Genomic DNA, 15,238 nt, shown 5'->3' on the forward strand with positions numbered 1-15,238 from the left:
CCAAGGCGACCATGGCCGTCTCAACCCCGTGACCCACTCGGAAGCCAGTTTGAAATGGGTCCAGATAATCCGTTTCATCCAAGACCGCCTGAAGCTGGATCGCAACCGCCCTCTCAATCACCTTCCCCAAAAATGGAAGCAGCGACACCGGCCGATAATTATTATGAACCAGGGGGTCAAGGGAGGGCTTTTTTAGGATCGGTCTCACTATGGCCAATTTAAGATCCGATGGGAAACGCCCATCCCTGAAGGATGTATTAATTATCCGGCGTAACAAGAGTGTCACCGCCGGTCCCCCCTGGGCCGCTAACCATGAGGGACAGGGATCAAGAGAGCAGGTTGTTTTCCGAACACTTCCGAGGATCTTGTCCACATCCTCGGTACTAACCGACTCAAACTGATCCAGTATAATATAGTCCACGGAGGCTCTGGACGCTTCTACCCTAGGTTCTGCCATAATGTCGGCGTTCAGACCTTCGCTTATACGAGAAGTTTTATCCACGAAAAAGTCGTTAAACAAGTCGCAGCAGGCCTTAGAGGGTTCAAGGATCTGGTTCAGGGCGGGAGGGAGCTGAGTTAGCTCCCTGACCACCCTGAACAACTCTGCTGGACGCGACTCCGCGGACGCAATACGAGCACCATAGAACGAATTCTTTGTTGCTCGTATTGCCTCTCCGTAGTCCTCTAACAATCGGTCTAGGAGAGTCTTGTCGCTTAAGCGAAGGTGTTTACGCCAACGGTACTCTAGCCGTCGCAGAGCCCGCTTCCTCGCCCGGAGATCTTCCGTGTACCAGGGCTTACGCTTGGAAGCGGGCCTGAGAGGGCGCTTGGGAGCGATTCTGTGTATAGCCCCAGAAAGACCGGTATTCCAGATACCGGTAAGGGCATCAACAGAGTCGCCGTCGTTTCCAACCGTGAGCCCCTCTAAGGCTTCTTGGAACCTCTCAGGTTCCATCAGCCTTCGAGGGTGGACCATCCTAATTGGTCCACCACCCCCGGGGGGGATCTGGGTAGAAGCCTTGATTGTCCCCTCTACCAGGAAATGATCCGTCCATGACAAGGGGGAAATATCAGCTATTTCCACCCACGGATTTTCCGCCTCCGAACAGAAGACCAAATCGAGAGTATTACCCGCGCAATGCGTGGGACCCTGTATCAGCTGGGACAGGCCCATGGCTGCCATGGTCTCCATGAATTCCCGAGCCGCACCAGATGGAACAGAGCTTGCCGTGAGGGAGATGTTGAAGTCACCCAGGACAAGAAGCCTGGGCGCCTCCAACATCAGCTCAGCAACCAGCTGTGTCAGCTCGTTAAGGGAGTCCGCTAATGCACGGGGTGGCCGATACACCAACAGAATCCCTAGACTGTCCCTAGCCTTTAGGGTCAGGTAGATACACTCGATATAGGTGGTCTGTCGGAGGAGGTTCCTGGTGAGGGACACGGTGTTCCTGTGTACCAAGGCCACACCCCCCCCCGCCCACCTAACCTGCGCTGGTCCTTCACCGAGTACCCGGCAGGCAGGGCCTGAGCCCACACAGCATCCCCTTCAGGCCCCAGCCAGGTCTCGGTAATGCAAGCCAGGTCACACTTTGAGTCCTCCAGGAGATCCTGGAGGATGTGGGTCTTGTTCTTAATAGACCTGGCGTTGCACAGGAGCAGCGACAGGGTTTGTGGCACGGTTGGAATGACCCTCAGGTCCTTCAGGTTGGGAGAGGGACAGGAAGGCGAGATAGATATGACGCATCTATCCCGTCTTCCCCTGGAACGAAAGTCCCTTCTCCCACCGCCATACCTCCCCCTGCCCCACACAACCTCAATTGGGGCTCCGCCCACCAAGGTGATATCCCCGGCCCAGGCATCCCCCGCATCTCTATCCCTCCCCCACCCTCCTATGGCTGTTAATGGAGCAGGGACTAGCCACTATAGGCATTCCCAGCTCCTAAGGCTATACTAGCCTCCTGCACCCGCAGCTGCGCAGCTCGGAAAACCCCCAGGAGGAGGCCGCCCGGCAAAAGGCACTGTCCCAGCGACAGTAGCGTCGACGGCGTCGATGGACCCCTGCACGAGGGGCAGAAGAAGAAATGTCCTCCTGGGCCGCTGCCCAGATGGAAGGGAGGGGACGGCAGCGTCTCTGACGGGGAGGCCAGGAGCCGCTCCGGCGGCACAGAGAAGTCCTCTTTGGGCCGGTGCCCAGATGGAAGGGGGCGAGCAGCAGCGTCTCTGGGAGGAGGCCGGGAGCCGGCTTTATGGGGCCGCTCTCACCGGCCCCTCCCCTCCAAAAACGCCGCTCCGGTGGCGCAGAGAGTCCTCTTGGGCCGGTGCCCAGATGGGAGGGGGCGAGCAGCAGCGTCTCTGGGAGGAGGCCGGGAGCCGGCTTTATGGGGCCGCTCTCACCGGCCCCTCCCCTCCAAAAACGCCGCTCCGGCGGCGCAGAGAGTCCTCTTGGGCCGGTGCCCAGATGGGAGGGGACTTTTATCTTATAAAAGTCAACTGTACTCTTTTTAACTGTTTTAATGTTTGAAATTATATGTTTCATTCTTGTATTTTATTGTTACTGTTGGATTGTAATCCTGCCTCGATCCACCTGGGAGAGGCAGGAAAATATAAATAAATTTTATTATTACTATTATTATTATCATTATTATTATTATAAAATATTATAAAAAATTTTTCACACACAGCCATCTTTAACCTGGGAATAACCAGGGAATAACCAGGGAATAAACAGCAACAAATCATTCACGGGATTTTCCTGTGAATGATTTGTGGCTGTTTATTGCCTGTTTATTCCCAAGTTAATGGTGCTTTAATTGCTTTTTATCGTGATGCCGTGTGAAAACCTTTATCGTGAATGTGAGCAATTGCACAATTTTCATGGGATATTCCAGGAATAATGGTACTTTAATCATGACATCATATGAAAATTTTAATTGTGAATGTGCAATTTTCACAGGATAAACTCTGTTTACACTTGCAATTGTCCCTGTGAGTGTTTAGAGCATACACATACACAGAATTACAGCTGAAGAACTGTACCCAAGCAGACCCAGACAGTGCAAGACCTAGATTACAGTTACTTTTCCTGGAAATATTTTATGGGTGAACGACTCATGCAAATGACATGGGTGATATAGCCCGGGGCACAATTTGTTTCACTTTTTTTCTCATGCTGCCTGCTTTTCCTGCACTAGAGAAGAGATGTGTTAGCTATAGGGCAAGTAGGAAAAAGACATATGGGATATGGAATGACCTTGATACTTTGACAAAGTTGGATCACACTTGGAAAAAAACAACAACACTCCACTTGCTCTTTCCTTGGGAGGCAATGACTGAAATTCACAACAGATTCAGACAAATGACTTCTGAATTAGATGCTCATTTTCTTCACAGTAGCTAACAGTTTGCACTGGCTCTGCCATTAGTTTTGAAAGAGAGAGCCGTGTTGCTGAACTTTCCCCCAAGACATTCCTGCTCATAAAAAAAGCTAACCAGGCCCTTGATGACTGTTGAAATTCAGTTGGCTTTGTGTGCACTGTGAATGTCACTGACTTTCTTTCCAAAGAAAGAGCCCTTAGGAGACAAAAATATGGAGACGGCAATTGTAAGTTCTACTATGACGAAGTATAGAGTAGCAGTATTTCCACCAAGTTTCACAGGAAACAGGAAGTCAGCTGTTTCCAACATCATATACAAGCTCACAAAGACCTATCCAGTCCATTATCTAGTTTCCCCTGGAGGCCAAATGACAAGCAACATCTGCTAAATTCCATCTTCTACACAACCATTAACATAGCCATTAAGGGTCTCCTGTCCCTTATTTCATCTGGCAACCCTGAGTAGACACCAATTTAGTAATAGTTTTAACCTGATTCATGTTTGATAACGACATCAATTCATTGAAAATCAATGATAATCAACAAATTGAATTATTGTTGATAGGGCAGGAATGCATGGCATCTCCTCAATGTTAATTGTACAATGCTAAATGTTAATTCTTAAAGGACCTCATTATTGGTATTTCTCTAACTGCTTATTGTTGTTGCTGCTGCTTCTGTTGTAAATCACCTTGAGGGCTCTTTCTGCTACAAAAAGTTGTATATAAATGCATAAATAAACAAATATTTCCACCTTCAACTCAAAATCTCCAAGAGGTATAAATGAATATAATGATAACGAACAATTAATGCCTCTCAGTTTAAACAAAACAAAACAAAACAAAACAAAACCAACAAATGCATGTAAAATAAAGACACAATTACAGCATTTAATAGTCAAGTCATTCACACCAGGGGTAGAGGAAGTGCAGCCTGTGAATCCCTCAAATAAATTTTTACTCCCCCCAAGGACTCTCACAGCTCTCCCCAGCTCTCTTATTTATTAATTCATTTGGCCGGGGGGGGGGGGGGGGAATCAGTAGAATCTAAAAGCAAAAACCGTTGTTGTTTCTCCTGTCACCAATTATTCCATTCATCTTTTTTTTATTGTATTGATTTATTGTTATTGTATGCCATTAATGACATTTTAGCATTCCATTCTTGAATAATCATTCCATTCTTGAGTCATCCATTTTCTTATAGCCTACAGAAGTGGACATAACAGGGGATAAAGACCTAGTTAACTATATAGATCAGAGTGGGCAACTACATGGTGGCCAAGAGCCAGTTTTCCAAGAATTTGGACCAACCTCCCCATTTGGGATGCAACGCCCCTCCCCATGAAGCCAAATACCTTGCTTCCTCTATACATTGTATCAAAACGGTGACATGAAGAGAATTTGTGCCACGTTGCCATTTTGAGAAAAACAGCAGAATAGAATAGAGCTATTTCAGGTAATACAGGTCCAGGGGGGCTTGTGATAGGATGGGATATTTTTGCATGTTTTCAAGCATCAGGGAAGGTTTCTGTGTGAATTTAGGGCAGAACGTCTAGTCTGCAAATTTTAAATCAATTAGAGGGTCAATCAATTCAGTGGTTTGTACATTTGTCAGGTGATTCATTTCATCCCTATTACATGGAACATGGCACAGAATAGTTAAACCACTCTGAGGACCCATTATTACATCCATGGATACTGTTTGAACTTCTGTATCTGAAATCTATGATTTGTTTTTTAATTCCAACTATAGCTGGCATAGAAACACCAAAAATAATTTGAAAGAAGGCTTGACATATTAATATAAGTGACCAAAATAATATAAGTGAACCAAAAAACCAAATGTGGTTTAAGAGTCCTATACCTTCTGATCCAACATATACTAGAAAATACATGGTTAAGCTTATTCAACGATAGCATTATACCCCAATATAGTTAAGTATGAGCTTGAAAAACGTAAGCTAAAAATTCTGGAGATATAAGGAAAAACCTAGGAGATATAAGAAAAATTCAGAATCTTATACACACATTTGGTTGTCTTGTCCCTCGAGTCAACAATTTTGTCAGGCTGTTTTTAAAGAGATACATACTATTACTGTGCAAAAGGCTGAAGCTGATCCAGCAATGGGTTTTCTGTCACTATTTCTGGAATCTAATGAGCCTATCCTGCATAAAGAGCTAATTGGCTTTCTCTGCTTAGTGGCAAAATTAGAAATAGTATGTCACTGGAAAGAGGCAATGAATCCTGCTCTTCATCATTAATAGCAGAGACTAGTCACTGGCCCTTATGGAAAAGCTAAGAGCATGCAAGAGATAAAGTAAAGAGGAACCATACAACTCATTCTGTGTAATACGATCCCCATTTATTAACTACTCTAAGTGTAATATTGGTCTGTACTGTCCATCTGTTTCATGCAGTGTCATCTAGAAAGATTTATTTACTAATTGTCAAGTCATATCTCTCTCATGGAAGATGTGGTACAGTGAGCCCTATATATTTACAGATGGTTTATCCATGGATTCAACCACCCACAGCTTGAAAATATTCTTAAAATATATAAATTCCAAAAAGCAAATCTTGATTTTGCTATTTTATATAAGAGACATCATTTTACTATACCACTGTATTTAATATGATTCAAGCATCCACATATTTTGATATCCACGGGGGCTGCTGGAACCAAACCCCAGTGGATACAAAGGGCCTGCTGTATTTCTAATATTTCTTGCCATGTTGATTGTTGCTCATCTTATATTTATTCTTGTAGTTCTCCTTTTTTTATGTAACTGTATAAAACTTTTGTAATAAAGGAAAGAAAAAAAATAACAGCCATGGAGGGGGTGATTTTTACTACATTTTGTCCCCTCTGCAGTGTTTTTCATCCAAGAGAGGCCTAACCAGCATATTGACATTCATTTTATTTCTAGATAAATAAAGATCTCTCTAGGCATAAAACAGCATGAGGAAGGGACTTATATATTATGAACGTGCCTATTGCTTAGATTTTGTTTTTATTTTTTAAATCACTTTCTGAGGATGAGGTGGGCTATTGCGGGAGGGTGTAGCCCTCAAGCTCTTTCAGGGGGCTAGTGCAGCTCCTGGAATCATGATATTACCAACAACTTATTTCCACCCTTTTATCAGCACGTCTAACCTGCTGTGATACAATTTTTTGCCTTTCACATTATATGGTGCATAACTAACTCAGATCTCTCCCTCCCTCTGTCTCTCTCTTCCCCCCATCCCACCGACAGAAAGGAAATACCAAACTCCTTATGGTAGGTGATTACAAAAACCATGAAGCTGTATAAATTGGGAGGGTTTGGTTACATTCTTTTAATCTCTCTGTGTTAGTTATTTCCATCCACTCTACCTCCCCAATTCATGGGAGGATTAACATTAGCAAATTGAGTTGGCTTTAGCATTCCTTAAACACAACAAGATACAATATAAAAGAGCATCACATAGAAATCATGGTGGTGGCATGCAGACACCAAAATTGTCAAAATTTGCAACCTGCAATAATACCTTTGGTTGAATTGCTCCAACGGTTACCTTCAGAATAATGGGATAAAGTCAAGAGATTGACACATGAACCACCGGCACCAGATCCAAAAACAGTTATTCTCAGCGGGTCGCCCCCAAAGAACCCAATGTTCTCACTAGTCCACCTCAAGGCCTGAATGAGATCAAGAAGCCCATAGTTTCCTTTAGCTGCTTGATCCCCAGTGCTCAAGAAACCTGCAAGTGAAAACAGGAAAGAGAAAAGAAAAGGATTTAGAGCATGTTATATTTCAGATTACACTTGTTGTGCCGTTATCATTGGACGGCTGCTTTCAAATACAGCAGGAGTTAAGCACTATGTAAATACATTGTGTTCTTTATCCACTTGGCAACAATTTACAAGTGACTCATCATTCCCACTACAAATCCTTCGGTGTTTATTATAATAACGTTATGCATGATAAACGATTGCATGCATTATGCAGGCACTTTTGAGAAAGATAGGCTGCTTTCAGTACAAAATGGAATGCTAACTTCTCCTGCAATCTGTTCCACAGTGTGTGCAAGGCCCCATTTCCAAACTAAACAGGCCCATAGGGATCATTTGCAATACACAAGAAGAGGAAAGCAGAGGTATTTACCTAGTCTAGGTTTTTATAGTTCTATTGTTAAAATTCAGCAATAGCATATCATCTATCCCAATTGGGCCAGTCTGCTCCACCCAAACTGACCCTCTGATTTAGCAACTTTATTTGTATCAATAGTGGAGATGGGGTGGAATCAGAAAATATATAAGAAAATTTCATTTCTCTATTTCCGTAATACTGGAATAATTCAAGCACTGTTAACACTACTGTTATTATTATTATTATTAACCTTTATTTATAAAGCACTGTAAATTTACCCAGCGCTGTACATACAATCTTTTTAATTGGATGGTTCCCTGCCCTAAGGCTTACAATCTAAAAAAGACACAACACAAAAGGAGAAGGGGAAGGGGATGAGAGCCAACAGTTCTTCTCTACCTCTGAGGCCTGGATCAGGGGAGATGGACTGGAGGAAGAACATAGCAATACAGGAAATGATTCAATAAAACAGGCAACAAAGGAACATCAAATAGCAAGCGACAATTATGCAATGGCTGGGAATGCTTCTCTGAACTGGATGGTCTTCAACTCTGTTTTGAAGCTGGTTAAAGAAGTGATGGCTCTTGTTCGGGGGGGAAGAAGGTTCCAGGAGTGAGGGGCAGCGAGTGAAAAGGGGCAAATCCGAGATGGGGCAGAGGAAATCCTGGGCTGAGACAGCAGACCTTGACTACCAGAATGGAGGGCCTGAGTGGAAAGGTGAGGAGAAAGAAGGTCTGATAAGTAAGGAGGGGCCAGCCCATGGAGGGCTTTAAACATCAACAGTAGCAGCTTATACTGAATGCGGAAAGGGAGGGGGAGCCAGTGAAGGGATGCCAACATAGGAGAGATGTGGTCAGAGCGGTGGGTGGAAGTGATAATGCGTGCAGCTGAATGCTGAACAGAGATTAAAGGACGGAGGTGAGAAAGAGGAAGCCCAGCCAGGAGGACGTTACAGTAATCAAGTCGTGAGACCACTAGGGCATGGACCAGGAGCTTGGCAGTAGAGGCGGAGAGATATGGTCGGATTTTGGTAATATTGTACAAAAAGAATCTACAAGCCTTGGCTGTGGTCTGGATCTGAGGGATACACGACAGAGAAGAATCAAAGATAAAACCAAGACTACGGGCTTGCTGGACTGGTTGAATAGAAATGTTGTCCACAGAGACAGAAAAGGAGTGTTGAAGGGCGGACTTAGGAGGAAAGACAAGAAGCTCTGTCTTGGACATGTTGAGCTTCAAACGCCGATGGCACATCCACTGCGAGACAGCTGTGAGACAAGACGAGACTTGCTGTTCAAGCCTTGGAGAAAGGCCAGGGGTGGAAAGATACAACTGGGTGTCGTCGGCATACAGATGGTAGGAAAAACCAAAAGAGCTAATGAGTTTACCTAAGGACAGTGTGTAGAGAGAAAACAGAAGGGGACCCAGAAGAGAGCCCTAGGGAACCCCAACAGATAAGGGAACAGGAGAAGAAGTCTGACCTCCTGCAACTACTGCAAAAGATCTGCCAGACAAATAAGATCTAAATCAGTCAAAAACAGAGTCTGAGAACCCAAGGTCAGAGAGTATGTCAATTAGGAGACAGTGATCAACGGTGTCAAATATTATCATGCCAGCAAAGCCCTGCCACATATGCAGAAGGGAAAACAAGCAAAATGTGTATGCCAGCACTAATTTTGCACTTCCTTCCTGTGGCTTTTGCATTGCCACCTGGTGGAAATTTTTATGTCTCAGATTCTCTTTTCCCCCAGCTCCTTTGACCTATTACATATGTGGTGGTACTGGCAGGAAAGAAACACGACATTTCAAATAAGGATTAAAGTTTACTAAAGAAAAACAGTTTTCCCAGTGTCAGTCATACATGATTTAAAAATCAGAATGGATACACACACATGTGCCATATATGCAAATGTCAGGGATAAAAATATCCAACTAACCTAATTATATTCTGTTCCTACATTTTCCAAGATCCTTGTCCTAGAAATATCTTACTGCTTTTGATTCAGTCTTCCCTATCTGTTCTGTAGTTGCAGCATCTTTGACTCTGTCAGTTTTTGCTCTCCTTTCCTTTTCTTCTTTCTACCATTCCCTTTTATTTCTCTTTATGTTTTAGAAACATTTTTTCTTCCCATCCTCTGATCAAGAGGATGGTTTCTTGTTTCCCTTGCCAACCAAATTTCTATCTTCTAAGTTAAACATTTGACCTCAAAACTAACAACTTTCATAATTGTAGTAGATCAACCCAAAATAAAGCTAATGGTGGATTTCAAAATAAATCAGATATGGTGCACTGTGCTGTTTTATGGTTTATACATAGCATTTTAATGGATTTTAATGGTTTTCATTTTTTAAAATCTTTACAAATGCTTTACTTGTCCTTTAAATAATGATTAAATGTAAAAGTAAAGGTTTCTCCTTGACATGAATGTCTAGCCGTAACTGACTGTAGAAGGCGGTGCTCATCTCTATTACTAAGCTGAAGAGCCAACATTGTCAAAGGCCTTCTCACCGGTGGTCCTATTTATCTACTTGCAATTGCATGTTCTCTAACTGCTAGGTTGGTAGAAACTGGGACTAATGATGGGAGCTCACACCATCAAGCAGCATTTGCACCAAACTGCCAACCTTACAATCTTACGCTAGTCCGAATTGGCATATATAAATAAATATTATATTTATAGAATTCAAAGACCTAGCCATGTTTATCTGGAAAATCAGTATGGAAGGGATCTTGTAGCACCTTTCAGACTAACTGAAAGAAAGAAGTTGGTAGCATGAACTTTCATAGACTTGAGCCTACTTCCTCAGAATCTCAAGTCTACGAAAGCTCGTTACCAACTTCTTTCTTTCAGTTTGTCCCAAAGGGGCTACAAGATCCAAGATACAATATAGTGGGGCAAAAAAGTATTTAGTCAGCCACCAATTGTGCAAGTTCTCCTTCTTAAAAAGATGAGAGAGGCCTGTAATTGACATCATAGGTAGACCTCAACTATGAGAGACAAAATGAGAAAACAAATCCACACAATCACATTGTCTTGATTTGGAAAGAATTTATTTGCAAATTATGGTGGAAAATAAGTATTTGGTCACTGACAAACAAGCAAGATTTCTGGCTCTCACAGACCTGTAACTTCTTCCTTTAGAGGCTCACCTGTCCTCCACTCATTACCTGTATCAATGGCACCTGTTTGAACCCATTATCAGTATAAAAGACACCTGTCCACAACCTCAAACAGTCACACTCCAAACTCCACTATTGTCAAGACCAAAGAGCTGTCGAAGGACACCAGAAACAAAATTGTAGACCTGCACCAGGCTGGGAAGACTGAATCTACAATAGGCGAGCAGCTTGGTGTGAAGAAACCAACCGTGGGAGCAATAATTAGAAAATGGAAGACATACAAGACCACTGATAATTGCCCTCGATCTGGGGCTCCACGCAAGATCACACCCCATGGAGTCAAAATGATCACAAGGACAATGAGCAAAAATCCCAGAACCACATGGGGAGACCTAGTGAATGACTTGTGGAGAGCTGGGACCAACGTAACAAAGGCTACCATCAGTAACACACTACACCGCCAGGGACTCAGATCCTGCAGTGCCAAATGTGTCCCGCTGCTTAAGCCATACATGTCCAGGTCCGTCTGAAGTTTGCTAGAGAGCATTTGGATGATCCAGAAGAGGATTGGGAGAATGTCATATGGTCAGATGAAACCAAAGTAGACCTGTTTGGTAGAAACACAACTCATAGTGTTTGGAGGAGAGAGAATGCTGAGTTGCATCCAAAGAACACCATACCTACTGTGAAGCATGGGGGTGGCAACATCATGCTTTGGGGCTGTTTCTCTGCAAAGGGACCAGGACGACTGATCCATATACCAGAAAGAATGAATGGGGCCATGTATCGTGAGATTTTGAGTGCAAACCTCCTTCCATCAGCAAGGGCATTGAAGATGAAATGTGGCCGGGTCTTTCAATATGACAATGATCCCAAACACACCGCCCAGGCAACGAAGGAGTGGCTGCGTAAGAAGCATTTCATGGTCCTAGAGTGGCCTAGCCAGTCTCCAGATCTCAACCCCATAGAAAACCTTTGGAGGGAGTTGAAAATCTGTGTTGCCCAGCAACAGCCCCAAAACATCACTGCTCTAGAGGAGATCTGCATGGAGGAATGGGCCAACATACCAGCAACAGTGTGTGCCAACCTTGTGAAGACTTACAGGAAACATTTGACCTCTGTCATTGCCAACAAAGGATATGTAACAAAGTATTGAGATGAACTTATATTGACCAAATACTTATTTTCCACCATAATTTGCAAATAAATTCTTTCCAAATCAAGACAATGTGATTGTGTGGGTTTGTTTTTTCATTTTGTCTCTCATAGTTGAGGTCTATGAGCCCATTGCAAAATCTCTGCCACTGAAACCTATCAATCATCTACCTCGAGACTGGATTTCTGCAATGCACTCTACATGGGGCAACCCTTATACCAAACCCGGAAGCTACAGATGGTACAGAATATGGCAGCCAGGCTGATCACTGGTACTTCCAGGGCCAGCCATATTACACCGGTGCTAAAAGACCTGCATTGGCTGCCTATTCGCTTCCGGGCACAGTATAAGGTGTTGGTGATTACCTATAAAGCCCTAAATGGCTTGGGCCCAGGATACCTGAAGGACTGCCTCTCCCCATACATTCCGCCCCGCACCCTCAGAACTTCTGGGCAGCAACTACTTAGGGTCCCAGGGGCTAGGCTGACCTCTACAACGAGGAAGACATATTCCATCGCCGCCCCGGCCCTATGGAACACGCTGCCCACAGAGCTCCGCTCGGCCACCTCCCTGGCTCAATTCAGAAGGGACTTAAAAACCTTCTTATTCCATGCTGCATTCCCCGATTGAAGTTCCAGCTGGCCTCCCTTCCTCCTTGTTGGCAAGAAGGTTGGCTAACGGGGTTTTTTAATCTGTTTTTATTGGTGTATTTGTTGTTATGTAATTTGTGATATTATTTGATTTTATTATGCTGTTCACTGCCCTGATCTTTGGAAGGGCGGTATACAAATAAAATTTTTATTATTTATTATTTATCTAGTATAAAACCTATAAAACTAGTTTTGTCCTCGCCGCATCAAGGTCCCCAAGCACAGTACTTTGCCTTTCAGTATGGAATGGATGCCAGCCCTTCCACAGTGAATTGGATACCCTGGTGTATGGATTATGCCACATTCTTGTCCATGGTGACCCCAGTCACTAACAGCCTTATTTTAGGCCACATGTGCACTGCAGAAATAATGCAGTTTGGCACCACTTTAACTGATGTTGTTCTTGAGATTTGTAAATTTGTGAAATATTTAGCTTCTTCTTTCAGAAAGCTCTGGTGCCACAATGAACTGCAAATCCCAGGATTCCATAGCATTGAGCCAATGCTGCCTTTGTCATAGGAGGATGCATATACACTTAGAAATAATCTAGTTTGACACCATTTTAAGCACTGTAGCTTCATCCTATGGATTCTTGAGGCTTCTAGTTTTAGAAGATCTTCAGCCTTCTCTGCCAAAGATTCCTGGTACCCACAAAACTACAAATACTTGATTTTGGGGGATGGAGGCATGACAGTTACAGAAGTATCATACTTCATTATCTCTACATTGTAGATACATCCAAAGTCTACTCTTTATTCCACAAATTCCTATACTGGATTCTGTTTCTCCAAAAGTCTCAGCACATTGAAGGGATGCTGAAAACTGACCTTATATGTAAGATTACAATTCTTAATGACTAGCTCTAGAATCAATGCCATAGTGGCATTCATCAGTGCAATACATTTCCTCACTCCCCTGCCCAGTGTTCAACACCACCCCCAAAATTGACTGCAGAGACTTTCTTAGTTTGGGGTGCATGGAGTACTGCAGAGATGAGAGGGTTCGTCCCTTTTACTTCCACTGATGGAAGGAGAGTCATCAGCACAGCCACCTGTTTAGATTCTGGGCATTAAATTTAAATATACAGAAAGACACATGGACTCAAACCTACTGCCTTTGTTCATGTGAGCACAGCTTAATATAGTTGTGAATTCCTAGGGGATCCCAAATTGCACCTCATCTCTCTGTTCTGTAGCATTCTGTACTTTAAAGGCTCTTTCTGATGCTATTAGCAAACTTTGTCTAAGAGGGGCAGCTATAGCTGCAAAAATTACAAATCTCGATCTTTAACCTTCTAGTTCATCAATCAAGTAGAGGAGCACTTAGATTAAATCCCTCAACTTTTCCAGAGGGCATTGGGCTACAGGATGCTTTAGAAAGACCAAAAAAGTCAGACCTTTCATTAATTTTTTTAAAGGAGTAATTCTGTTCATAACTGGGTTTAATTGCACAAAATGGGGAAACAACCTTTAATTATGATGAAGAGTGGACAAAATTTCCATTCTAATCAAAAAAGAAGATGGCCTATTTGCAGTGCCCTTTTCATTCCGGGTGTTAGTGACTGAATCTTATTAACAAACCATAAAGGAAGGGAAAGCTGAGAAAGAAAAGGAATTCTAAGGGTACATCTTCATAACTCCTCTATAGAAAATCTTTAAACACAGTTATGCCTTATGCTGAACCATCATGGACCTTTTTAAAGTTGGAATTATATATATATATCTATATATCTCCTGGGAATAACAACACTCAGGAAAAGTTTAATTTAAAAAAAAACAACTCATGGATTTAACAGAAGGGATTCATTAATGCTTCTGAGGCAAGTTGGACATTAGCATCTGTTTAATAGGGTATACATATAGACATTCTGAGATTCTATGCACAATATTTATACAGCCTGCTTTCTGGAGTGTCCTATGAAGAAAAGATGTTGACAGAATGGAACTTCAGCCACAACATGGGGTTTAATCATATCCAGCATGGTTGCTGTTGTGTGCCTTCAAGTTGTTGTCAACTTTGGCAACCCTAAGATGAACCTATGACTGGGTTTTCTTGGCAAGATTTATTCAGAGGGGTTTGCTTTTACCTTCCTCTGTGCTGAGAGAATGTGACTTCCCCAGTGTTACCCAGTGGGTTTCCATGTGACAGTATGTTAAATCTGGAATACCAGGGTTCAAATTTCAGATCAGCAAACAATCATAGGGAGCCTTGTAGGCTAACTTCTGCTCATTGCAAGAAATCCAGAGGTAGAATATTGCCAGTAAAAAGTCATCTAGCTTTTCCTAAAATATCTCCAGAAAGAGTACACCTCAGTCTCTTAGAAACTTGTTTCCATTGTTGAACTCCTTTTAGTATTACAATGTTTCCCCTCATAGTCATCTAAAAACATCCCTTTTGTAAATTATACTAATTAGATTCAAGGCTGGCCTTTGAGACAGTGGTCTTTGTCTTGATCCTCTACTTTGTAATAGAAGAATGCTGTAATGTCTCCTTTCAGCCTTCTCTTTTCAAGGCTGAACATACCCACTTCCACCAGCCTTTCCCTAAACTCATAAGCATCTTAGTAACCATCATCTACATCTATTTCTAGACAGGACTTTGAAGTTTTCTAAACATATTTTTTCCATCCTCAAAAAAGAATCACAATGATCCAATTTGCACAGTTTGCATACAGCCATGATGGCAAACCTGTGGCATGCATCGAATCTCTGGCATACAAAGCCATTTCTGAGGGCACACAGAAAGACAGGAGGGCAGGGAAGAGTAGGAACAGATGAGTGTTTGTTCCTCCTCTTTCCCCACCCTCC

General features: G+C 43.0%; 1 protein-coding gene across 9 annotated transcripts in view; it reads right to left on the bottom strand.

Moving 5' to 3' along the window:
- Nucleotides 1-15,238, bottom strand: part of LOC149318000 (neuroligin-1) — a 901,919-nt gene that overhangs the window by 15,010 nt on the left and 871,671 nt on the right. For all 9 annotated transcript variants that reach the window (XM_089508827.1, XM_089508824.1, XM_089508825.1 and 6 more), the window contains one exon: nt 6,903-7,115. In XM_089508827.1, the coding sequence (XP_089364953.1) occupies nt 6,903-7,115 (213 nt within the window). The remainder of the gene's footprint in view (nt 1-6,902; nt 7,116-15,238) is intronic.

Source organism: Sceloporus occidentalis, unplaced genomic scaffold (assembly GCF_023333645.1).
Source record: "Sceloporus occidentalis isolate IW3139 unplaced genomic scaffold, rSceOcc1.0.p SCAF_2, whole genome shotgun sequence".
NCBI lineage: Eukaryota > Metazoa > Chordata > Lepidosauria > Squamata > Phrynosomatidae > Sceloporus > Sceloporus occidentalis.